The sequence below is a fragment of the Trichosurus vulpecula genome, chromosome 1 (assembly GCF_011100635.1).
Source record: "Trichosurus vulpecula isolate mTriVul1 chromosome 1, mTriVul1.pri, whole genome shotgun sequence".
Lineage (NCBI taxonomy): Eukaryota > Metazoa > Chordata > Mammalia > Diprotodontia > Phalangeridae > Trichosurus > Trichosurus vulpecula.
This window is the reverse complement of record NC_050573.1, coordinates 521,764,769-521,783,810: the sequence shown is the minus strand read 5'-3', so window position 1 is coordinate 521,783,810 and position 19,042 is coordinate 521,764,769. Positions and strand designations below refer to the sequence as shown.

Sequence of the window (19,042 nt, the reverse complement as noted above, 5' to 3'; positions counted from 1 at the left end):
GTTTTTTTAAAAAAAAGTATGCTTTGATCTTCATTCAGACTCCATCCATTCTTTCTCTGGAAGTGGATAGCATTTTTTCATCATAAGTCCTTCAAAATTGTCTTAGATTATTGTATTGCTGAGAATAGCTAAGTTATTTATAGTTGATCATCATAAAACATTGCTGCTATAGTGTACAATGTTCTCCTGGTTCTGCTCATTTCATTTTGCATCAGTTCAGTCTTCCCAGGTTTTTTCTTTTTAAACCACCCTGCTCCTCATTTCTTATAGCACAATAGTATTCCAGCACAGTTATCACGTACCACAACTTGTTTAGCCATTCCTCAATCGATGGCCATTCCCCTCAATTTCCAATTCTTTGCCACCACAAAAAGAGCTGCTATAAATACTTTGTGTGTATAGGTCCTTTTCCCTTTTTTTTTTTAATCTCTTTAGGATACAGATCTAGTAGTGCTATTGCTGGGTCAAAGGGTATGCACAGTTTTATCTCCTTTTGGGTATGGTTCCAAATTGTCCTTTAGAATATTTGCATCAGTTCACAACTTTACCAACAGTGTTCCAATTTTTCCACATCCCTTCTAACATGTCATTTTCTTTTTCTCTCACATTAACCAATCTGATAGGTATAAGATGACATCTCAGAGTTGTTTTAATGTACATTTCTCCAACCAGTAGTGATCTAGAGCTGCGCTTCTTAAACTGTGGGCCGTGACCCCACACGGGATCATGTCACTGAATGTGAGGGGTCTCAAAAAATTTGGCAACAGTAAAAGGTTTCTGAATGCACAATGATCAAAGATTAATTCAAAATCAAACACATAATGAATCCAAGGTGTTTCTGGCAGCATTTGCCCCTAATCCATCGCACATCTTCGCTGAAGCATTGGTTCTGAACATACAACTTGCACACTTTGCACTGCACATGTCATCACGCCACTCAACACCGACAAACACTTCTAGAAACACCTCGGCTCAGATTTGAGACTTGTATGTTATGAAGTACAGAGTTTTTACTGTACATATAAAATCACTAATTGAATTTTGGCTTGGGATTAGGACAGAATTTCCAACAATTTCTGAAATGGCCCAAACATACTTTTGCCATTTATGCAAAACAGTGTTCTCAGCATTGGTGATTATGAAATTAAAATATCGATCAACTCTGAAAAATGTGGAAGATGCTCTATATATCCTGCAGTATCAAATATTTCACCAAGACTTAATTCTTTATGTAAAAATAAACAAGCGCATCCATCTCATTAGTATGCAAATTAACTTTCATCTTTAATAAATGGTAAAATTATATATATGCCAAAGAATTGTTTTAAAATAAATTTGGTTATGATTTATTATTAGCAAATATTTGATTTGCATACATATTTTATATACTTATATACCTGGGATCACATAAAAATTTGGGGGGCAAAACGGAGTCATGAGTGAAAAAAGTTTAAGAGGCCCTGACCTAGAGCATTTTTTTCATATGATTATCGATAGCTTTGATTTTTTCATCTGAAAACTTCCTGTTCATATCTTTTTACCATTTCTCAACTGGGGAATGGCATATATTCTTATAAATTTGCCACAATTCTCTATATATTTGAGAAATGAAGCCTTTATCAAAGAATTAGCTATAAACTCTGTTCCTCCCCCCTCCTATTCCCCCCAACCCCCTTGTTTTTTGTTTTCCTTCTAATCTTGGCTCCATTAGTTTTGTTTGTGCAAACATATTTTAATCTAATGTAAACAAAATTATCCATTTTACATCCTGTAATGCTCTCTATCTTTTATTTGGTCATAAATTCTTCCCTTATCCATAGATTTGACAAGTAAACTATTCCATGCTCTCTAAATTTACTTATGTTATCACCCTTTATGTCTAAATCATGTACTCATTTTGACCTTATCTTGGTATAGGGTATGAAATGTTAGTCTATACCTAGTTTTTACCAAATTGGTTTTCCAGTTTTCACAGCAATTTTTTGTCAGATAGTGAGTTCTTGTCTCAAAAGCTTGGATCTTTGGGTTTATCAAACACTAAATTATTATGGTCAGTTAATATTGTGTATTGCATACCTAATCTATTCCACTGATCTACCACTCTATTTCTTAGCCAGTGATAGATAAGGCTCCCTTCCTTCACATTTTTTTCCCATTAATTCCCTTCATAGTCAAGTTGGTTACTTTTAAAGAAGAAAATTAACTAATCAATAAACAAACTCCTACCATGTGCTAAGCACTAGGAATACACAGTATGTTCCAAAAGTCTCAGTGCACTTTTAAGCTTCAATAAAACCAAAATATAAAGCCTACAAACACACAAAAAATTTTGAAAGGGTAATTATGTGAAATTTTAAAATATTGATACATTTCTTATTAAAACTCAACCACTCTCTTGTGCTATATATTGCTTATTCAGCTTTAGAACTCTGTAAAATTTTTCATCAGTTGCTGTTCAGGGAATGAAAGAATTTCATTTGTAATCTCAGCCTCCAGATAATCCAAAGAACAAGGTTCTCCTTCATACACTACAGTTTTGACATAACTCCACAAGACAAAAACCTAATAAAGGTAGATAAGGTGACTCAAAGTGGTCTAACAAGACAACCTCCTCTACCGATCCACCAGTCTGAGAAAGTGTCATCCAGAAATTGTTGCACTCAAAATGCAGAATGACAGAAAGCCCTGTCTTGTCAAAATTAAAAAGTGTTATAATTCAAAATTCACAAAACTAAATAAGTGTAAAAGAAATTTAAATAATGAAATTTCCAATGACATTTTTGTAAGTTTGTAGCATTTATATTGCTGAAGTTATTAAAACTTTAAAACGCACTAAGACTTTTGAGATAACCTATGTATACAAAAATGAAATAAATGGTCCTTGCATTCAAGGAACTTATAGTCTAATGAGGAAGAAAATTAGAGACTGTTAGAGGAGCAACTCTGAGTCCCAAAGAGGTATGTAAATCCCCCAAATTGTTAGAGTCCTGAACATAAGGACTCCTCTGACAGACACTGTGCTCCAAGCTTATGTTTTCCCATTGCTCTCCATCATTCAAAGCAGAAAAAGGAAGCAGGGCAGCTTCTCTCTCTCTCTCTCTCTCTCTCTCTCTCTCTCTCTCTCTCTCTCTCTGTCTCTCTCTCTCTCTCCCTCTCTCCTCTTCCTGATATTCTTAATGGCTCTTCCCATGCAATTTTTAAATCAAGGTGAAGATTAGTTTCTAGGGTTTTCGTGTTCTTCTATTCCATTTCTTCCAAGCAATATGAGGACAAAACTTCTAGGTCTTCTTTCTATTCTCCTTTCCCCAGCTCTTCTTTTCTTCTTTTTTTTTTCCTCCAGCCCCATAATATACCTTTGGAAAAATACCATTTATTTTCTCCTTCTCTTGAATATGGATCCTGGTGCCAATTAATCAATTAATGTCAACAACTATTTATTAAGCAACTACTGTGCACCAGAGATTTTGTTAGGCAATGGAGAAACAAAGACAAAAATAAAATAGATCCTGCCCTCAAGGAGTTTAAATTCAAGGGAAACAGCATGTACATTTATTTCTAGTACCAAGAGATCACTCAGCTGGGCCCCAGGAAACACTCTCTGACCTTTTACCTAATCATTGTTAGCCCTAACCCTGGCGTCCCAGGGACATTGCTAATTATGGCTCACAAGTATTCAAGGATTCAATTGTATATACCCTTTGATTTAGCAATGCCATTAGTAGTCCTAGGCCCCAAAGATCTAAGAAAGAGGAAAAGAACTGATATGTAATTTTTAAAATATAACAGATCTTTTTGTAATGACAAAGAAATGGAAACTTAGGGGACATTCACGAGGAATGGCTGAACAAATTATGGTATATGAATATAATAGGATATTATTGTGTCCTAAGAAATGATGAAGGGAAACAGAGTTAGAGAAACCTGGGAAGAGTTGTATGAACTGATGCAGAGTAAAGTGAATAATTTCCACAATAACAACAGATGTTTGTTAATTGAAAAAAAAATTTAAGCCAAATCTAGAAATTTCCCTAAAACCAGAGAGTAACATAGGTACTCCATGTACAGTATGAATTTAGTATGTTAGAGGTAATTTATTTCTACTCACAAAAATGAATGCTGAGTATATAAGAACAACAGTACACCTTAACAGACTGATTAGAACAGAATTCAGTAACTTACCTGATAACTACAGTTATAGGTAGGTAAGCCACTATTTGAGCCTTATCAAGATATAAAACAGTTTTGGGCCACTACTAGCAAATTATGTTTCGCTTGGCTGATAACAATTCAAACAGTTAAGCTTGGGTCAATCTTCTTTTTGGTGGCTGTACTCTGATATAGAAGTTACCCTTGGCACCAGCCCACTGACAAATCTCTGGATCTTTTGAATTCATAAGGTCACCTCCTCAAAGAAAGGAAACACAAAAGAGGCAAGGCCTGCCAGGGTCCTAGCCATAAGTTCTCTTAGTTGCAGCTCCTAGTACAAGCTGCCAGATAGACAAGATACCATAGGAGAGAATGACTCTTTCCTATCCCTTCTCTCATTGTAATTATACCTTGCCACTTGGAGAGTCATAGCCAAAAAGACCAGAGCTGGAATTGATTTTTTCTTTTAATAGAACCACCCTTGCTGTCACCATGAGGTGGGGAAAAGAACAAAAGACCACTCAGGATTTTCCATATCATCCTAAAATGCCAGGTTCTTTCAGCAATGGGTCAATGCATGGACAGACACAGCCTCAAAATTCCTACTAGGCTGTCCAGAAGCAAGCAGATAATGACTGTGTATATAAGCATATACAAAATATATACAAGGTAATGGGGCCAAAAAGAGGTACAAAAAAGTCTCATGTAGAAAGTGGTTCTTAAGCTCATCTTTGAAAGAAACTAGGAATTCTGCTCCATAAGAGAGTTGGGCTTTTTGGGGGGTGAAGAAGAGGATTCTCCTGGCATTTCTGAAAATTGAGACCTCCTATAGCACTTATTAAAGTAAATTAAGTAATAACTTATTAAGCACCCACTGTGTTCAAAGCACTGAGCTAGGTACCTCTAGGTAAAACCAGGCACATGGTGATATATGGGGTAGGCCCACTTTATGTAAAATGTGACTGTTTATTTACTAGTCATATTTATATTAATCTGATCCTCATCCCCAGAATGCCCTCCCTCCTCATCTCCTTCCTTTAAGACTCAGCTCAGGAAGCCTTTCCAGGAGGCCCTCTCCATCCCTTCTAGTGCCTTCCCTCTGAAATTACCCTCCATTTATATGGATGTATTTCGTATGTACATAGTTGTTTGCATGTTGTCTCCCACCATTAGAATATACAATCCCTGGGGACAGGGACTTCATTTTTTGTCTTTCTTTGTATCACCAGGGATTAGCATAATGCTTGGTACACAGTAAAACCCTAAGTAAATGCTTGTTGACTGACTCCCTGTAACCACTAAAAATCACTCCATTTATAATCATGTGTCTCTTACACACATAGCCAGATACTTAGATAAATCCATTATTTCCTTATTCCATTAGCACGGATCAAAATTCTTCCATGCCTTCTTATCCTATATGATTCTCTTCCACATATGTTTGTTTTCCTCCTTCTGGGTTCACATATAAATTATCTTGGGATTCTCTAGTTTATTTGCAAGCTCATTTTCTCTTCAGCTGATGTTCCATGTCTCTTGAGGGAATAGCTTCATAAACATCCTCTTCTGGAAACTGAGCAAATGAACTTGTACTTTAAACCTATGTTGCCTTTGATAATCCTGTCTCTGTTTTATCAAAGGGATCCAGCAGTTGGTTGTTGGACTTTTTTGGATCTTTTTGTTTCCTTATTATAGTAACTTTTGCATCCAATAAACTTTCTAAGAAATGGTGCTATTCAAATCCAGTCTTTGCTTTTATCCATTCTTCATTTTTCAGACTCAAAGTTCATTTAAATAGGTCAAGGTTAAATCAAATGTAATTATATACACTATCTTATCACCGTTAGCCTTCCTTCTAATTTGACCATTTTTACTTTGCTCTAGCCAACCTGTGGTCTGACTGTAGAACCATTTTTGAAAAGACTCGTAAATTCATAACCAGTCATTTCCTTTTGGTCTAGGTAATCAAATTCATTTGAGATGGTATTGTTCTGTGCTTGTCTGATTTTCTTTTTGAACAAGTATTCCTGTTATGAGATTTCACATGCAGTAACAAACAAGTCTTTGGTCTTTCATTTCTCAGCCCTAACCCATATTTTCCAACATACCTTGTATTGTTCTCTCCTGTGCCTTCTTATACATTGAGCTTATCAAGGTTTATGTTAACAGGCACACACATATAATAAAAGGAAGTGTGGATAGGATAGATAGAGATCAGACAGTGAAATTTTCTGCTTTTAATGTGGGAAATAATGCAGTGAAAATGACTCTGGAATTTGTAGCGTAGAAAGAAGAAAGACCATCAAAAGTCCGAGTTCAAGAGCTGGCTCTGTGACCTCTGGCAGTTCATTTTACCTCTCTGGGCCACCATTTGTCCGTCTATGAATTGGGAACAATAATACCCATACTACCTACCTCATGATCTAGATCAAGGATCACACGAGCCAATGTTTGAGGATAAAATATTTCTAAAACACTTCATTATTTATTATTGTTGTTTATAGGCCTAGGTACTATTCGAATGTACAGTGTCTATTGTTAGGGATGCCTTCCACATAAAACCTTTGCTGATGCCTCCAGCTGTTCAGTCCTTTCACTTATTTCTGATTCTTTTTGTGACCCCTTTGGGGGTTTTCTTGGCAAATACACTGCAGCAGTTTGCCACTTCCTTCTCCAGCTCATTTTATAGATGAGGAAACTGAGGCAAACAGGTTTAAGTGACTTGCCCAGGGTCACAGAGCTAGTAAGTGTCTGAGACCAGATCGGAACTCATGAAGACAAGTCTTCCTGGTTCAAAGCCCAGCGCTCTCTCCATTATGCTACCTAGATGCCCATGCTAGGACTAGGCTTCCCTGCAAAAATGTTAAAGTTATTGTATATGTTGTGACATGTAAAAAGTTTGAGAGATAGGATTTCTGGGTAATTAATCATTTTATTAATTACAGCCAGCAAATAATTGATAAAAGGAAAGTCACTTGCTGTCTCTCATAAACCAAAGGCGGGTTCATGGCATGGTGGCCTCTTCCTGCCTACATACCCTTGGAAAAGTGGGTGTTCCTGAAAGGTGGCAATGAACCCTGATTGGTTAACAATTAATGAGAGAATAAATAATGAGAGGTGGGCCTATTCTGATGGGGAGAGGGGGGAGATGTGACTCCCAGACCACAACCCAGCCTGTGCAATCTAGACAAAGGATCTGCCCCAGCTTCCATCCCTACTCTCATTCAAGCCTGGGTAGAACACAATGGGCCCAAAGTCACCTAAATTAAATTCTTTTTACTCTTTAATCAGAGAAGAATGTTAAAATCCAATCTCATCATCTCCCTATTCTTCAGAGTCTGATTTGACCTAGTAGAGAATGAGGAAATAGGAAAGGAAATTGGGATGTCCATAATATTAATCATTGCTTATTAATATGAGAGAAATAATCGTGTCTCTCAATATATTTGCAGCACATGCTCTGGACCCCACTTGAATTGGCAGGCTGGGTTTCCTCAAAGCTTTAGGGTTAACCCTGAGGGATAGAAGGAGGGTATCTTTCTAATGCTATAGCTCAGTGCTTCCCCCCAATTATCAGTTGTTATCAGTGAACCACTCTGACTTAGTTTTTGGAAACGAGGATTTATTTTGGTGGTACAATTATTACGAAACAACTCCCCCAAAGTCTGACACATTCTATCTACCACAGATACATACAGAGTCTAGAGGGATTTAAGGATCAGGTTTAGAGAATATGTAGCAAAGAGGGTAACTCGAAGCTCCTGGAAGTCTTTCTGCTAGAATCTTTAAGATGTTCCCTTTGCATATGTTATAACTTTTCTGCTGGGCCCCCTGTAGAGAGCCCTGAAGGTGCTTTTCCTCATCTTGGTCAGTCTGCCCAAAGTTCCCAATGCAGACACTAAGCACTTGAGTGTTGTCCTGTCTCTCTCTCTCTCTCTCTCTCTCTCTCAACCCTCTCACTCTGTCAAATCTGTCGTCTTGTCAATTTTACCTACGCTAGCATATGCCCCCTTCTCTCAGGCACCACCGCCACCTCCATCAGGCCCTCATCATCTCAAGTCTGGACTATTCCAATAGACTGCTGGTTGGTCTCCTTGCTTCCAGTCTCTCCCCGCTCCAGTCTACCCTCCATGCAGCGGTCAAATTGAACTTCCTACAAAGCACGGGTCTGACCATGCCACTCCCCTATTCAATAAGCTCTAGTGGTTCCTTATTACTTCCAAGATTAAATATTATATCCTTCATTGGCTTTTAAAGCCCTCCATAACCTGGCTCCTTCCTACCTTTCCAGTCTTTATACACCTTACTCCCTTCCATACATTTTGTGATCCTGGGACATGGGAATCCTTGCAATACATTCTGTCTCCTGACGTTAGGTATTTTTTCTGTTTCTTATTCCTGGAAAGCTCTATCTTATCCCTGTCTCCTCGTTTCTCTGGCTTCCTTCAAGTCTTGGCTAAAATCTTATCTTCTGCATGAAACCTTTCCCAGCCCTCCTTAATTTTAGTGCCTTAATACTGCTGATTATTTCTAATTTATCCTGTATCTTGTTTACACATAGTTGTTTGCACGTTGTCTCATCTCTGCTAGAACATGAGCCCCCTGAGAGCAGGAGACTGCCTTTTGTCTTTCTTTGTGTTTCCAGGGCTTAGCACAGTGTCTGGCACACAGTAAAGATTCAATAAATGCTTATCAACTGACCAAATAACTTACTATATATGCCGGGCACTAAAGATAACAGAGTTGAGACCAGACCGAGGCTGTTGGCCACGTCCAGAGCCTCAACCTTCAGAATCCAGAATCAGTATAAAGGTTGGTGCTATGGAAGTGACCCAGATGGGGAGCAAAAAGTAGGGAATGGAGCAAGAAGAAGCCCCCAGGTGCTGGTAACTGACAGCTATTGTGAATTCTGGAGAAATTGTGAGTCAGGGGCAGAGAAAACAAGCTCTCTCCCCAAGGTTCCCTTCCCTTACTAGCTCCAACTCTGAGCTCTAGAGCTGGGATCAAGGGGACATTTCTATGCTATTGAGAGTTTAGGACCTTTCCCTAGATATCCCAAAGATTGGGGAAGGTAGTAAGGAGTTTGGAGAGACAATGGGGTTTTAGGCTTCAATGAGGAACATTTGACTATTTTCATTATGCTTAATAAATTATTTGACCACAACATGTTGCTCACCTCTATCTAATGATTATGGACGGTCATTCAACAAAGAGGAAAGCCCAGATGTAGAGACAGAACCACAAATTTTCTCATTTTAAAAATATTTTTAAGCAATATTTTATCATCTAGTTCAGAGGTTCTTAACTGCTCTTTGTACCTTGGACCCCTTTGGCAGTCTGGTGAAGCCTCAATCCTCAAAATAATGTTTTTAAATAACTGAAGTACTAAATTTTAGTTGGAGGTGAATGAAAATAAAGATGTAAATTTCCACCCCCTCCATCTTACATTCATGCACTCCTCTGATCCATGGACCGCCCCTTCCCCCCCACCCCCAACTCAGGTTAAAAACCCTTGCTCCAGTCTAAATTTAGAACTGGGACAGCTAATCTGAGCTCAGTGGCTCCCGCCTGCATGCAGAAGAGCCTTGCAAGCAACCATTTGGCTGGCGGCTTGAATTTAGTGCCACCTGGTGTACAGCTGAAACATTATGCCTCTTCACTGGACAAAATACAGGCTGGCAGTATGAGAACTGCTTGCAAGAGTATCTCCAGGGTCCCTCATGTACTCCAGTGTGGCCCAGGCAGCCCACAGGTGTCACATGATAATTGTAGGCAGCATACATGCTAAGCCCCAAATAAAGGGTCCAATTTCCAGACTAGGAAGACACAGGCAAAGTTAGTGGGGGTTTTGTGGAGAAGATGAGACTTTGAGCTGGTTCCTGAATGACAGTTTAGAATTCAGACAAGCAGGGGTTTCATGGAGAAGATGAGACTTTGAGCTGGTTCCTGAATGACAGTTTAGAATTCAGACAAGCAGAGAAAAAGGAGAAAGTCATTATTACGTGGGGGTGGGATGGGAACAGGGAAAGCAAAACTCTTGTGGAAAGCCATGGTGTCCTGATATGGTGGGAGAGAAGAGATGTGTCCTTAAACTTCTAGGCAGTCCAGGCTTTCCTTGCAAAAGCTATCTTGATGCCAGAGGAGGGCAGTACCAGCTTTTATACCACAAGACCTTTTCTGATCCCTTCTAGTTCATAGCTCCCCCTTTTGAAATCACCTTGTTTATATTTGTATTTTCTTGTATATGTACTGTATCTCCCAGTAAAACATATTCTCCTTGAAGACAGATTGTTTCATATTTGTCTTTGTATGCTCAGCCTTACCTAAAAGGTTGCTCATGCTAGGCACTTAAATGATTTTTCTTTAATTGCCTGCCTTCACGCTAGACATTTAAGTGGTTTTTTTTTTAATTGTCTTGGCCTATCTGAATCGAAAGGAGAAAAATTTATGCTCAGCTCTGGGGGCTAGTAGAAAGTAGATGAGGTTGGAAGTATGCCATAGTTTTGAGTTCAACAGGATGCAAGGGAGCGGGGATGGGATTCGAGGCAGCTTTTTGCCCATGTCAAAAGGGCTACATGATAAAAGCCCCTACGTTTCATGGGAAGGGGCCTCAGAGAAACCATCACAGAGGGCCTGAACCAGCCCCAGCAGGGAGGGAAAGACTGGCTCCATCCTCACTTAGCCTCTGTCTGGGTCTTTCCAGAGCCTCATACTATCCACTCCGGCTCTAACCTGGTGTATTATGGACTGGTCCACACCATTCTAGCATTACCAACAGCCTGACCACCTCCCCCACATGCAGGAACTTGTGTGTGTACACAGAGGACCAATGATAACCATAAATATCTGGCGCTGGAATAATTTCTAAAACTTGTTTTATCTGGAGTTCCTCCCATCTATTATCTCACTTTATCTTCATAATGATAGACTTGCTTGTCTCAAACATCCACCCACTAGAATTCCCCCCTCCCCCACAAAGGCAGGCCAAGGCTGACTTCTGCTCGCTTCTGGTCCCAGGGAGCCCACTGCTCGGGGGACACGGCCTGGCTCTGCCTAAAGTGGGAAGCCAGTTTACTGTCCCAGTCTCCCTAGGTGTCTGGGTTTCTGTTTCTGTCTCCAGCACTTCCTTTGTCTGTGTCTCGGTTTCCTTCTCAGCCTCCTTCTGCCAGTCTGTCTGTCTCTGCCTTTTTCTGGGGATCGCGGTCCCTGTCTCTGTGACTCAGTGTCTGCTTTCGGATTGGTCCCTCGCCCGTCTCTTCCTCACCGCCTTCCTCTGGGCTCTGTTTTCTGCCTATCTCTTTTGTCTTTTGTGTCTCGGTTTCTGACAGTCTCTGCCCTCCCCTTAGCCAGCTTCTCTGTCTCTCTCGCTCCCCCTTTGTCTCTGTCTCTGAGCTCCACCCCCTTCCTCTTGCCCCATGTCTCTGTTTCTCGGTCTCTGTCTCCTCCCTTTGTCTGTCTCTGCCCAGCCTCTGCTTCCCTCGGGTCTCTAGTTTTTCTGACTGCCTCTCTGCCTCTGTCTCCCTCTCGACCCTGCCTCCTCCTTCCTGGGGTCTCAGTTTCCCCGTCCGTCTCCCCGCGCCTCCGAGCCCCACCCCCTTCCTCGGGTCCCGGGTCTCTGGGTCTGTCTCTCGCCTCCTTTCTTTGTCTCTGCCTCCCTCCCTTTCCCCTCCGTCTCCCGCTCGCCATCCTTATCTGCCTCGATTCTCCTCCCCTTCCCTCCCCCACTTTTCCCCTATCTCTGAGTCTCCGTCTCCTTTTGTCTCTTTCCTCCCAGTTTCCCGGGCTGTCTCCCAGTCTGTCTCCCTCTCCCTTGGTCTTCCTATCTCTCTCCCGGGTCTCTGCTTCTCTCTCTCTCCCTGGGTCAGGGTCTCTTGGCCCTGACCTGCCTGCCGCTTCTCCTGGAGGGGCAGAGTCAGGCGGAGAGACCGAAGGAGGGTCCCCCCCCACCCTAACCCCCCCACCCCCGAGGCCGGCCGAGGCTGAACTCCTCCCCACCCCCTCCCCGTCCAGCTCCGGCTCCTGTGGCGCTGCAGCGAGCGTGAACCGGTTAATACCACCGAGTTCGGGCTACCACCCGGCGCCTAGAGGGGCCCCACGGCCGGCGGAAGGCCATTTCCTGACCCCTCCCTCCGCTGGGCCGGATCGCATCCATAGCCACTCAACTCAGCCGCTAGCCGGGCTAGCACCATCGAGACAGGCCGCCTCGTCCTTCTAGAGCGGCCCCATCGCGGAGAGGAGGCCGCTTCCGCTTCCCGTCCCCGCCCCCACACCTGGCTCTCAGCCTCCCGGACGCCTGGGTCCCTAGTTCCGCCCGCTCCGCTCAGACCTCCGGGTCCCTGGGCCCAGTAGGGCGGCCCGTTCTCCGACTTCTGCTAGCTCCCCCCAAGCCGGGGGCGGGGACCCGAAGGAGGGACAACCCCCTGTGGGAGGGGCGGGGGGGAGCGAGGCGGCGGGATCGCCGGGGTCCCAGGGAGGACGCGAAGGAGCGCCTGGAGGCCAAGCCGAGGTGAGGGGGTCCTGGGGGCAGGGCTGGGGCGGGGGGCGCGGGGCGGGGCGCGCGGACTCGCCGCCCTCCGCGGCCAATACAGGCTAAGCTTCCTGCTGTCACTGAGAGAGGAGCGCGGGAGGACCCCCGCATCTCCACGCTCGTGCCGGAGCCGAGCGGCCGCCTGCGGTTAAACGGAAAGCGGCCGGGGTCGTGGGAGGCTCGGGGCGAGCGGCCGCCCTTCGAGCGGAACCTTGGGCGGCCGGAGGGGGGGGAGGGCAGCCCCGGCCCCTGGGCCTCTGGCCCTGGTGGGGAGGAGCGCCCCGCACACAGTAGGCGCTCACTGTGACTCGAGGTGGGACCAGACCCAGGGCTCGACACTTTTGCTTTTGGTGTCAACGCTTAGCACAGTGCCTGGCATATAGTAGGCGCTCCATAAATGCTTTAGACCCAGGAGCTCTTCACCTTCCCCGCCCCCCCCCCCCTTTGCCACAGCCAAGCACACTGCCTGGTAGGCAGTAGGCGTTTAATAAATAAATACTTGCTGACTCGCTTTGGGGTTGAACTAGACCTGGAGGTTCTTAACCGGGGGGAGGGGTGCCGGCGCTTAGCACTGTGCCTGGCACGTTAGGTACTTAATAAAGGCTGGTTGACTTGACGTGAGGTTGGACTAGATCCAGGAGTTCTTTATCTTTTTCGCGTGTGTGCTGTCAAGGCTGAGCACAGTACCTGGCACATCGGTAACTCCTGGCTTTCTTATTAGTGTTTTGGTTGGTTGGTTGGTTTCCAAATATACATAGAGAGCTAAGAAAAAAAAAAACTTGATACTTATTAGGCAAAATTGAAAACTGTTTTCAGTTTTCTAAATTTGTATAGCAAGACTAGTCACTGGAATTCTTGATTCCTCCGCAGCTGGGGATGTGTAAGATATTTATTAGTGATCGCTAACTTCAGTCACTGTGGATGAAATCACTTTGTTTTGTCACTGCCAAACGTATTAGAACTTTAAAGTTGGGTTTTTTGGTGAAGTTCCTATTCCAGAACTTACATTGTAAAATCCTGAGTGAACGGTGCCTTGGCAGTCTTTTAGTTCAGTTTCCCTATTTTGCAAATAATGAAATGGAAGAGTACGCAGCTAGCCAACAGCCAAGGCCAGACGGGAATAAAAGTAACAGCTCACGTTTCAATGAGAGCTTTCAGGCGTACATGGGCCTTTCCTCACAACTCAGTGAGCTTGATAGTTCAAAGTATTATGATAGGATTCTGCATGAAACCCTTTCCTTATGGTTGGTAGCTTCTCTAAGACCATGTCCAATTCTATATCTGTCTTGTTGGTCAGTAATTTGTCCTGACCCCATTAGCTTGAGAGCTCCTTGAGGCCAGAGACTGGTTTTTTGCCTTCTCTTTGAGTCTCTACTGTAGTACCTACTACATGCTTAACAAATGCTTGTTGACATCTCCATTTTGTGGATGAAGGCAGAGTGAGGCTCAGAGGGTTAAAATGACTTGTCCAAGATCACATAGTAAAGAAGAATGTTTTTAAATGCATACAGAAGATAACATAGGATTTCAAGGGAAATCAATTATAATGAAGTAGTTTTCAAAATATATTTTTTAAAAAGTTCACAGACCTCAGGTTAAGAACTCCTGGATTTCGGCCTCAGACACTTGATCTTACTAGCTGTGTGACCTTGAGCAAGTCACTTAACCCCAATTGCCCTGCCTTCCCTCCTCAAAAAAAATAAAAAAAAGAACTCTTGGATTGGATGACCTTTGCCAGCTCCAAATTCTCTCATCCTAAATTACTTAAATCCTTTGACTCTCCATTTCCTATCTTTAAAATGGAGGTTAAAAATATGTGCATGAACTGCCTCATGCTGCTGTTGTGAGGGAAATGCTTTGTAAGCCTTAAATTGCTATATAAATATGGGTTATGCACCTTAAAATACTTGGTAAACATGAACTATCTGATTGTTACTGTGGAAGAAAAACTTGCTGCCCGGGTCAGGATAAAATTATCTGTTTGAGCCAGTAGGAAGCAGCAGAAGAAATTAGCGTGGTTGTGTGGCCCCTAAGGGGTATTTTTTTTTTAACTGTCCAGGATATCCTCCCTGGGATGGAGCAAGGGGCTGAGCCATGGGACCCAGATCTTCAAGGCTCAGAGGAGAGGGAGCTCCTCAAAAGCACCCGAACAGGTAAAGGTAACATGGCATCAGTTATTTGGCAGACGTTGAATACAACAAGGTGTATGGGCAGGCCCCTCAAATAGTTTCCAGTCTGCTTGAGAAGATGGGACATCCCAAAGAAATAATCCCCAACACCCTTTCTTATGCTGAAATCTTAATGTGATGTTTCGTCATATCATAAGGGTTTTGGAAAACTAGGCTGATAGAGCACCAGCCCTGACAGGTCCTTGAAAACCCAGAAATGTTTCACTAGCTACATGGAAGAGCTGTGAGGAAAGGGCCTTGTAGACCTTAAAGTGCTAAATATACATATAATAATAGTTATTTAGTACAGGCCTGGTGACAGAGACTGGCTACCAGATGATGGGTTTTTTCCAGCTATAACAACTGATGAAGACTGTTTACTAAGGTATAGAGAGGAGATTGTGATTTGCCTCAGTGGAAATCACACACACACACACACACAAATTTTGAAGGTGTGCCAAAGTGAAACAGGTGGCAAATGTCAGGTGAGCATCTTACATGCTGTGGAAGGTTAGAGAAAGGAAAGATCACTTGTGTTTGTTTGTTCCAGGAAGGCTTTCTAGAGGAGATGAGTATCCAGCAAAGGGGCTGAGAGGCTAAGGGGCAGAGTCTGCAATTTCCCCTTTCTTTTGAACAGGTATGGGGAGTGAGAATGAAGATCACCCTCAGCATGATGGTCTGGATTTTGAAGTTGACCCCCAACAGGTATCTGGCCTGGGTTTCAAGGAAACTCACGATGTGGCTTCAGGCCGGGATGACGGAGATACCGCCATCAAATTAGAACCGGATGGGACCTGGGAAGACATATGGGCAAGTGCAAGCCATGGGAAACCCCATTCTCGAATTCCCAGACCTCTTTCAGAAACACGGAGGGCACAGGTTGGGGAGAGGGCACCTGTGTGCAGTGAATGTGGGAAAAGCTTTCGGCAAATGTCAGACCTGGTGAAACACCAGCGCACACATACGGGGGAGAAGCCCTACAAGTGTGGGGTATGTGGTAAGGGTTTTGGGGATAGCTCAGCACGCATCAAGCATCAGAGAACACACAGTGGTGAGAAGCCGTACCGGCCCCGCCCACCAGCTCCAGGCCCACCTAGGACTCCAAGACCTCGAATTCCTGCTGGCGAGCGCCCCACCATTTGCGGTGAATGTGGCAAGAGCTTTCGGCAGAGCTCAGACCTGGTGAAACATCAACGCACACACACAGGTGAGAAGCCATACAAATGTGCTGTCTGTGGCAAGGGCTTTGGGGACAGTTCAGCACGTATTAAGCACCAGCGGACGCACAGAGGTGAACGGCCTCCACGTACGGTGGCATCCCGGCGAGTGGCCCGGGCTGCTTCCTCCATCCCACAAGGTTCAGCAGCTGGACCCAAGGACAAGCCCCACATGTGTCCTGAATGTGGGAAACGCTTTGTGTTGAGCTGCAGCCTCCTGAGCCACCAACGCAGCCACTTGGGGCCAAAACCATTTGGATGTGATGTGTGTGGAAAGGAGTTTGCTCGTGGATCAGACCTTGTAAAGCACCTGCGTGTGCACACGGGTGAAAAGCCCTACCTGTGCCCGGAATGTGGCAAGGGTTTTGCTGACAGCTCAGCACGTGTCAAGCATCTTCGAACACACAGTGGTGAGCGGCCCCATGGCTGCCCTGAGTGTGGCCGAACCTTTAGCCTCGGCTCTACGCTTTTGCGACATCGCCTCACCCACCTGGAACCGCAGGCTTTCGGGGTTCATGGGTATCCTTTGGCTCCCCACAGTCCCAGCCCACCCCCCAGCTCAAGTCCTCTACCAGTTCCTCATGGCCCTAGTCCCCCACTTGTCCCACGTAGTCCCCCCCATCCTGGGGAGGGCCCTTTTGGCCTCCCTGGTCTAGAGCCAGAGCCCGAGGGCCCCCAGGTTGGAGAGCCACCCCCTCCAGCAGTGGACAAGCCTCACAAATGTCCCGAGTGCGGGAAAGGATTCCGGCGAGGTTCAGACCTGGTAAAGCACCACCGTGTGCATACAGGTGAAAAGCCCTACCTGTGCCCTGAGTGTGGGAAAGGCTTTGCTGACAGCTCAGCCCGTGTCAAGCACCTACGCACCCACCGTGGTGAACGGGCCCGCCCAGCGCCAACCCCCCCAGCAGCCCTCCTTCGGCCCCACAACCCTCCTGGCCCAGCAGCCCCCACTCCCCGGCCTCGGGGCAGGCCACCTGGCACAAGTAGGACTCATACCTGTGGGTACTGTGGGAAAGAATTCCCTCGAAGCTCAGACCTGGTGAAGCATCGGCGTACTCATACAGGTGAGAAACCCTACAAGTGTGCAGAGTGTGGCAAGGGCTTTGGGGACAGCTCTGCCCGCATCAAGCACCAACGTGGGCACCTAGCACTGCGACCCTATGGAGCAGGGCCCGCCAGAGCTCGGCCCCCCAAGACCGAGCTGGGGACCGGACTGGAGTGATGGAGCCAGAAAGATGGGTCCAGAAGGGGGATGGGAGGGAATCTGCTGCTGCCTGAAGTGGGGAGTAAGGGAAGTGATAACCGTGCAGTGGGAAAGGAGAGTCAGGAGGCAGAGAGCCAGAGAAGAGGAGGTCAGTGGAGGGGTTCTCAACTCCCAGAGTTCCCCACTGGTGACATCAGAGCTCCATTACACTGCCAAGGGGGGAAGACCAGTGGGGAAGTACCCACACTGTCTTCTTTGCCAGCTGGGGCTTTGACTTCTATTTCAGGGCTATTCCTCTGAACCAGTTAGCTTGGGGGGCCGAGTTAAAATAGTGTTCCAGTGAAGCCAGACCAATCCTTGAGCGGGCCAAGTACACGGGCCCACTCACCCCAACTAGCCACCTTGCAGCCTCTTGACCTTAGATGAAAGGGACCCTGAGAAGACTGTAATATAGTAGTACCAGTCTACTAAGTAATTGGGGAAACCACACATCTCAGGCCCTGCTGCTCATGGGTCTGTAGAGTCATTTTCATGCACACGATGAAGAGTAGCAGTGTCCAGTCCTCAGTTCCCCAGGACAGAAGAAGGGGCAAGGTGGCTATGGGTGGAGAAAGCATACTGGCACCAGGGGAGAGGCCTAGCAATGTGAATGAACCTTAAAGGAGAACTCTTCCTCTCCCCTCCTCCCCTCCCAAAAAGAGCTAGGTAGGCAATAAGGGTTTTATCTCTGGGATCTCTGTTGACACTATCTCATTTCCAATAAACTGTCTCTTGTCTTCAAACTGTGTAGCCTTTTGTACAGGGATTGAGGGGGTGGGGAAGAGACAGGAAATAGTCAACAGTGTGCAGCGTCTTACTTGCTGTTGGAAGTGGTGGGGGTACAAAAAGAAAAACGAATCTGCCCCTGATCTCCAGTAGCCTCCATTCTATTGGAGACAGCAGGTAGACTTCAAACACATTCATTCCTCAAGGGCTTAAGTGCTCGCTATTTTCAAGGTAAGGTACCAGGGATTCCAAAACAAAATGAAGACCACCGTTCTCAAGGAGCTATACATTCTGCTAGAAGTTGGCTTTACCTAGACTAGTACGCAGGCGGCTTGGGAAAGACTGGGCCCAGCTCCTGCCTCCAACATACTAGCCATGGTTACGGGTAAGTCACAGGACTGCTTGGGGGCTTCCTCAGGTTCTCAGACGAAGCCTTTCCTAACCCCCGCCCCTACTTGTTTGCTTATCTGTTTGCTTGCAGCTTCCCCCGTTAGACTGTAGGCACGCTGAGGGCAGGACCAGACCAGGTACAAAATTTGATTAGACCCCTTCCAGCTCTGCAGTCCGAAGCTCTGCCAGTGTTTAGAACTCCCCGGGGGGGCCTTAAAGCGCAGGAGCCGTTGGGACCCCCTGTCCCGGGCGCCACACCCACGAGGGAGAGCCCTAACATCCTCCGCTGAGCCACAAGGCGGGGCTTGTTGCCATGGCGACGGGGCACGTTGGCGCTGCGGGGAGGAAACAAATGGAGCAATCGGCCCTAAGGGTCGCCGGCCCCGCCTCGTCTGCCGCCCGGCCGAGGAAGAGCTCGAGTCCGCCTCACCAGTTAAACGCGGCAGGAGCGAAATTGGCTCCGAATCCGTACAAGCAAACCCGTAACCAGACCAGTCCCTGAAAAGCGGACCCTGCCCAAAACTACAGGCGGCTCACTTCGGCTAGGTGGGAATCGTGAGCGGTTCGGCAGAGGAGGAGATGAATTTACTGAATTAGAAGGGCGAAGCCCCAGCCAATGAGGCCC

The 19,042-nt window shown here is 45.4% G+C and overlaps 1 protein-coding gene across 1 annotated transcript; it reads left to right on the top strand.

The window, feature by feature from the left end:
- Nucleotides 1–12,585: 12,585 nt before the first annotated feature.
- On the top strand, nt 12,586–18,040 carry ZNF48 (zinc finger protein 48). Its single transcript, XM_036741384.1, has 3 exons — nt 12,586–12,652; nt 14,733–14,826; nt 15,479–18,040. Exons 2-3 carry the CDS (start codon nt 14,748–14,750, stop codon nt 17,278–17,280), a joined length of 1,881 nt encoding a protein of 626 aa, XP_036597279.1. The 5' UTR covers nt 12,586–12,652; nt 14,733–14,747; the 3' UTR covers nt 17,281–18,040.
- The last annotated feature ends 1,002 nt before the right edge of the window (nt 18,041–19,042 follow it).